This window comes from Melozone crissalis, unplaced genomic scaffold, assembly GCF_028551555.1.
Source record: "Melozone crissalis strain CALT ecotype California unplaced genomic scaffold, PUWL_Pcris_2 ptg000013l_1, whole genome shotgun sequence".
In the NCBI taxonomy this organism is placed as follows: domain Eukaryota; kingdom Metazoa; phylum Chordata; class Aves; order Passeriformes; family Passerellidae; genus Melozone; species Melozone crissalis.
The window spans coordinates 12831938-12839256 of NW_026535791.1; the positions used below are offsets into that span (position 1 = coordinate 12831938).

Here is a 7319-nt window from a genome sequence, read left to right on the forward strand (position 1 = left end):
ATAAATTTTGTGTCTTTATAAGCAGAACAGACTGTTCCCTGGTCCCCCAGAAATAAGGGTCACAACTCTCCTCCCAGCAGGTATTTTTCTTCCCCAGGAAACCCCCAGTTTGGTCTTTGCAAAGTCCTTTCCCACCATTATCAAACCTCACATGGACCCATGTGACTTTGTTGTCTCTGTGCAGAAACCAGTGGCTTTGTAACCCCACCACTGTTCGATTAAAAAGCAGATATTTCTCTAATGCCCAAGGCAAAGTGTTGCTGCAGAGCCACCGTTCACCAAGCAGGGCTTTTGTGCAAGTGGTTGTGGCCTGTTGGGAAAAAACCCTCATTGCCACATCCAAATGTGTTCAGCCAGCACAGGCCAAAAAAATCCTAACAAAAATCTGAGGTGTAAGGGAGAATTAAAGAACAGTTTATCAGCTCCAGGAGCTCCAGGGAGATTGTTCCTCACAGCAATTAGCAGACAACACATTGATGGTGCTGGTCTGGCTTAAAGCATTAGAACTTTGGAGAGGAGGAGTTCCCAGGTTGGGTTGGAGTAGGGGTTTGTGCTTTGGGCCACAGAGAGGCAGGTGGAGCACAGGCAGAGAGGGACACACTTGTCAGGTCTGGGTCACAGCAGTTGGTTAAATTATCCTTTTCTTTTTCCCTTTTGGCAGGAATTTTATGCAAGTCACACTGTGTGAAATATGAGATGTGGGGATGTTGCACCCCTGGCCATGGATGCATTGCTGAGTTCCTAACCCACATCCCAGCCTTCACCTGGCATTTTTAACAATATCCAGATGGCAGGCTCAGGGCTTTGACTGAAGCAAATGCATCATGAAAAAAATCAAGTGTGGGAAAGCTTAGATGAAGGCCAGTTAATTAACCCTTTGAAGCCTGTGATGTATTGAACAGTAGTTTGTCATCTGTCTTAATCATTATTGCATGACTGGCTTTTAATACCACTTAGCACCAGTTCTGATTTTTTTAAGAGATGGCATCACACGTGGTTTTGCTCCTTGTTTTTTGTTGGTAAATTACCTCTGCAGAATCTTTGCAAGTGGCATTTCAGGGTTTCTTCAAGAGGAAGAAATTACTTTACAGGTATTAGGTGTATTAAGCAAAAATTAAGACATTTCACTGCATTATACAGCCTGTCTCCTAACAAAAAAAGGGGGATCAGAATTTTTTTTTCCATATTGTATTTGAAAAGAAAGCTCTTATTAGCCTTTAAAGAACTTTTTATTGACCTTTCTTCCCCTGAGCATTTTCCAGGTCTCTGGCTGCTGCCCAAACACTCTCCTCCCAGTGTTACATCCGGTCACAGATCCCTCTCATGCACCCTGTGCCTGCCTGTTCCCTCTTGAAATACTTTTGGCAACTGTCCATGCCCTCACCCTGCAGCCCTGGGATCTCATGGTTCCCCTCTGGTGTCAGGCCCTTCAGCAATACTGAAACCCATCAGGGAAGCTCCACCAGGAACTGCAGGACAAATGGCACGTAGCTCCATCTGAAAATAAAGCAACAATGCCAGCAGCAGAAATCAGCTCCTGTGCAAGTAGAAACTGTTTTGTGTCATGGACTGGCTGGAAAATGGAAGTTGTGAAGAGAGCAGGGAAAAGGTGAGTCACCCTTCCTGAGCTGGTGAAGAGGGAAAGATGAATCGTCCTTCCTGCTTTTAATGTTTGTTGTTGGGGTTGTGCTTTTTTTTCTCCCCAGTTTGCTGCTTTCCTGCTCTCTGGAGTAGGATGGAAAACTTCTTGATAAGAATTAAAAAATAAATCTGTGTTGTGTTCATACTCAGGAAGCTGCTTTAAAAACCAGTCCTACAGAAAAGTTAGTAAATCAGTGAGGAATAAGCTATGTCCTTTCATCAACAGTGTGAAAGAGCAGGGAAGTGTCTTGGTGTCCTTGAAAAAACAGCAAGGCATGGTGGTAACTCCCACTGCAGTGATCCCTGCAAAACAGAGAAGGGATGGAAGGCCCAGGGTCTGCAATTGCTGATAGGGCTGGGCAGGGAGGCTGCTGTGAGAGCTCCAGGCACAGTAGATGATTGTAAGGCTCACCTCAGTGGAGGGGTGGCTGGGAAGGTTAATGCACAACTATGGATTCTGGTTATGTCCCTGTAAAGGTTAATACACACCAGAGTGCATCCAGCAAAGTTTCTAAAAAAGGGTCTTGACAACCAGAGTGGGCTCTGAGACAAATAACCTGAAGGATGCTTCAAATTTGTGAGGAACCTAGAAAAAAGTTCTAAGGATTTTTCTTTTACCTGCTATTCAGAGAGAAGCTATATTATTTTTAGAAATCGGTGCTGAGATTGTGACATCTATCACATGCCCATGGAGATGGAAACTAAGTTTGAGGGTGCTCTCCTGGCTGAAATCCATGAGGAGAGAGGTTTTAGGGATTAATATCACTCCATGTGGCAGGGTCTCTCCTGCAGAATTGCCAGGAAAGAGTAACAAACTTCCCTCCCTTGAGCTGGCTGCTTCCTGCAGACTGCCTTTGAACCAGGCAGGAGTTTTGACACCAAAACATTTAAGTGCTCTTGGGTGAGTGTCCAGCAAGCCTTTGATTAGAGCAGTGCAGTGCTCATTAGACTGACTTGTTTTAGCAGCTGTCCAACACAGGAGAAAAGAGAAATCATTGGAAGTAAACTCTGTGTTTCTATTTCAAATATTATGACCCATCATTGTTCTGACAGTCTCTGAACAATGGCATAAATGGGCTGAGTAATGTGACCCAGCGTCCAGAAAAGCCTTATTGCAGAAAACAAGGAGGGTAAATCACATGGTGCCCCATGAGATGGGGTGTTTTGCCAAATTACTGCTTCAGGGGAAGTGAGAACAATTTCAGTAAATGGAATGTTGCTTCATCAGTTTCAGACCCTCAGGATTCCCATCGCCCTTCCTTCCCCACCTCCCACCTTGCTGCTTGCGTTTTTAATCGGTGATGTCTGCCAAAGGCTGGTGGTTACCTCTATTTGCTGCCAGAAAAGCCTATTTTTTATCTTTTTAAAGAGCTTAGAAAACACTCAGGAAAATGGGAAGGCTTCAGTGCCTCTTTTTACTACCAGCAGACAATCCTGTAGAACCGAATGCAGGCATCAAGGGACACTTAGGAGTAAGACATCACCACAACAGCCTTTCAGTCTCTATTGAATTTACCTTGCTGCACAATTCTCTCTTTTGTGCCATGTGAGACACAAGACCAAAACACCAGCAAACTCAACTAGGACAATGTTTTTTTTTGGCATGGCAATGCAGTACAGAGCCTTTTATGGCCATTTTGGATACTAGCCTCTAGAACTCGTGTCCAAAATGGCCAACAGATGTGTTGGAGCCTTGGGTGCTAGAGACAAAAAATGAGCACCTGCAAAAAGCTGAAGGTAGATCAACCAGCTTATGCCACCTGCAAAGATGTGAAGACTGATTTTGTCCTCCTCACCATGCACACAGGTCATGGAATTAATTATATGGTTCAGTGCTGTTTAAATACTCTCATAACTGTGACTGCTTAGGCCACATCGTCACTGCAGCACTGTTTTAGTTCTACATCAATGCAGCTAAAACAGTTGGAAGGATTCTTTTATTGAGACTTTCCTATAAATGTCTGATTCTGTTTCTTTGTGACTGAGCTCTCTATTCCAGCTGCTGCCTTCTATGAAGTGCAGCTAATAACAGCACCAGCAGCATCTGGACAATTTATTCCTTAACAACTGTAAAATGTATGAACAGAGGGGGATTTTGCTGTGTATTTCTCCTTGGTGTTTCTAGGCTGAGTATTCTGTTCCTTGAAAGCAGCTGATTTCTGAATAGAAACAGAAATGGAAAATAGAAATAAAAATGTTGAATCCTATCCATCCCCTTCCCCCATTCATCTCATAATGAAGCAGGGACTACTATGAAATATTTTAATTTTAACTGGATCACAGAATCTTGGATACACATTTTATAGGTTTTTCCAATGGTAGGTTGAGCAGGACTGGACAAAGACCATCACTGCCACATGGGACCTGGTCCTGCTGTGAGCTGCACAGGTGTTTTCCTTTGCCCTGGACAGAGCTGAGTATGGAGGGACCTTTGGTCACCAACCTGCCTGTGCCCAGAGGTGCCCATGGTCACCAGCCAATGCATGTGGAGTGGTCTCATGCAGTCTCAAAAGTCTGAGAAACAGGGTTTGTCTTGGCTGTTCAGGCCACCATGGGGATATTTAGAAGTTGACTGGCCATGGTGACATATTTCCAAGCATCCTAAAGTCACATCTGATTTCTTTACATTTAAACATAATCCAAGGAAAATGAGGGACCATTTCCATGAAATAATTCTTTGAAAAAAAATGATGAATCGAGAAAGAAAGAACCATTACAAGAAATGCATAAATTAATATACACACATCCTCAAACTGCATTACACCTTCAAATCCCAGCTTGTTTCCATGGCTTGAAGATTATTATACCTGGAGATGCCACACTAAAACCAATTAGTTGCTTGCCCATTTGATGTCCTGAGCTTACAGTGCTCCCATCCAGCCATTCCTTTCAGTGCTTTCCTGCATTCCCAGCCAATGAACATGTGATCCAGGCTGAGAGAGGAGCAGCATGGGGCACGTCCAAGCTCCCTCCATGTGAGGATCATCCCATCTGGATAGATGTATCTGGGCTGAGAGCTGCAGAATGAAGAAAACTTCTGTTCTTTGCACACCGCTCTGTTAAAATTATTAGATGTTAAAAAGCATCCTTGCTGAACCTCTGGACACACAAGTGCAGTGGATGAGTGGAGCATGGTGACAGCGGGACAAGCTGCAGCCAGAGATGAGAGTCCAAGAGATGTGGCCAAAACTGCTCCATGACGGGAGTTTTGCTCAGAGATCCTCCTGGTGGGTTTTGGTGGTGAGGAGCTGGGTGTTTCCCATGTCAGGACCCAGGACATCCCTCTGGCTGTCCTGAGCAGCCAAGACCCCTGCCAGGGGGCTCAGAGACCCTGGCACAGAGCCCAAAATGCCTGTGGCTTTGATTATGACCCGTGGAGCAAGTTACCAACCTTAGATGAAGATCTGCAAGCCATGACAAATTAAGTAGAATGATAGTGAATTTATCACAAGGCGAAAAAGTAGACTTTGGGGTTTTTAGAATGGGGATTCAGGGGGGCAAGACAGAGGGATCTGGGTGTGTCCAGCCTTTCTGCCTCTTCTTCATCTTGGCCTCCATCTTTTCCTGTGATGTTGGCACTTTTAGATTGATTTAGAGTGGAAGCTCACTGTCTAACATAGGTGATAGGTATTAGACAGTAATTGTAAATATTGTATATGTAATTTTTAGTATAAAGACATAACACCACCCTGGGGGCAGCCAGAGTGCCTGAACTGTCCTGCTGAGCAGACCTGGGCAGGACAGGGGAAAGAGTTTTGTAGATAAGATACAAAAAACAACCTTGAGACCAAGAACTGAAGAGCTCTGACTCCTTCTTCAAGCGCCGGGCTGGGAAAAGAAACTTTCTAACATTTCTCGGGGTCACTCTGAGCAGCGAGAGATCCCGACACCACCGAGTGTCCCAGCTGCAGCTCTGCTCCTTGTAGGGGTGCCTGGAGGCTGGGATGCCCCGCGACAAACCTGCTGGCAGTCGTGAGAGGGAGGGGTCCGTGTGAGGGTCAGGTTTGCTCTGCAGCTTGCCTCCTCTCTGCCAGCTCCGTGATGAGCTGCTCCTGGGACAGGGAGCAGTGCCCCGAGCCCCGCAGCAGCATTCCCAGAATGGCCAGCACTTCCTGCAGGCCCTGGCCGGTGTGGGCGCTGCAGCCCCGGAGCATCCAGCGGTGCCTGGCCAGCCCCCCCAGCCGCAGCATCTCCCCGAGCTGGGCAGGAGCCAGCGCTCCCGGCACGTCCTGCTTGTTGGCCAGGAGCAGCACGGGGGTGCCAGCCATGCCGGGGTGCCTCAGGGCCTCCTCCAGCACGGCCATGGCTTCGGCCAGCCGGGCCGTGTCCGTGCTGTCCAGCACGAAGATGAGGGTGTTGATGTCCTCCAGGTAGTTCGGCCAGCTGGCCCGCAGGCTGTCTTGTCCCCCAACATCCCAGAGGGTGAAGGAAATGCCACAGGGAGTTCTCAGAGACTCCACGTTGAATCCCACCGTGGGGCAGGTCTCCACAGCCTGGCCGCTCTTCAGTTTGTACAGAAGGGTGGATTTGCCAGCGAAGTCGAGCCCCAGCATGATAACTCGAGCATCTCTTTTCCTCCAGCCTTTGGAGATCAGCTTCCCCATCAAGATACTGCCGGTGCGGGGGGAAATGCAGCCAAAAAGAAAAAACCAAACAAGCGTATTTCCTCGGTGATGTCAGTCATTAGCAGAGGGCTCAGCCCTGCCTCTCCGAAGGAGCACCGCAGCTTTGCTGAAGAAAGGCGCGGGCAGCGGCTTTTGCTTCTCTCGGTAGCTCAGATGGGGTGACAGCGAGTGTTTGCGAGGTGTGCAGCGGAGCCAGGGAGCGCTGCTCACATCAGCAGCTCCCACAGCGCGGCTCCGCTGCTGCTCACTCCTTTCCATTCAGGACCCGAAGGGATCGGTGCGAACGAGAGCTAATATTTTGCAGGAAGAGGTGGGGAGACTGTGCAGTAAGTTTCCTCCTCACCATATACATACATAAATGAGCTTCTGTTCATTGGCTTGTCTAGCAGAAATCCACCCCCGGCAGGACAGGACAAGGAGGAACCCGGGCTTCAGACCAGGGTTGCTCCAGGAATTTGCTGAATCACAGCTCAAGGGTGGGGATTCAAAGCCTCTTGAGCAACAAGACTATTTTTCTGCCAGTCTTGTGTTAAAAAGTACAAAACAAATCACTGTATCATCAGCTTTTAATACCTTCTGTGCAAATGGTAACAACAGCAATTTTTAAAAATGCACACAAGCACGTTTTTTTGAAGTCTTGTGGAAATACAATGAGTCAAAACGCCATTCCTGGGCCAAAATCCATAATATTCTTTACATCAAAGTATTTACAACATTTCAACTTTTTCAAGTGAAGCAAAGTTATGTGGCTGAGGAGGTACAAAAATCCCCTAAAAGAACAGAAAGCTGTTTAGCAAGACTGCACCCCTTGCACTTTACAAACCAGAGGCAAAAATGTGCTGCTGCAACAACTCCCAGCCTCGCTTGTGCAAGAGCAGCTGAAGGCAGCCAGCAGAGTCCCAGTAAAGCCAATATTTATTTCCCTTCTTTATTGGTTGGGTTTGGCTCCTAAGAGGCTGCTCAGAGGTGTGCAGAGCTCACCTCACAGCAGTAAGGCAGAGCTGCTCTCTAGCCACCTTTATTTGAGAAAGAAATGGGATTCAGCCCTGCTTC

At 47.1% G+C, this 7319-nt stretch overlaps 1 protein-coding gene across 1 annotated transcript; it reads right to left on the reverse strand.

Annotated features, from left to right (window-relative positions):
* Positions 1 to 5558: 5558 nt before the first annotated feature.
* On the reverse strand, positions 5559 to 6260 carry ARL11 (ADP ribosylation factor like GTPase 11). Its single transcript, XM_054272021.1, has one exon. It carries the CDS (start codon positions 6243 to 6245, stop codon positions 5640 to 5642), a length of 606 nt encoding a protein of 201 aa, XP_054127996.1. The 5' UTR covers positions 6246 to 6260; the 3' UTR covers positions 5559 to 5639.
* Between the last annotated feature and the right edge of the window lie 1059 nt (positions 6261 to 7319).

Coding starts and splice junctions, on each gene's coding strand:
- ARL11 (XM_054272021.1), bottom strand. CDS start 6,245: ATGGGGAAGCTGATCTCCAAAGGCTGGAGGAAAAGAGATGCTCGAGTT.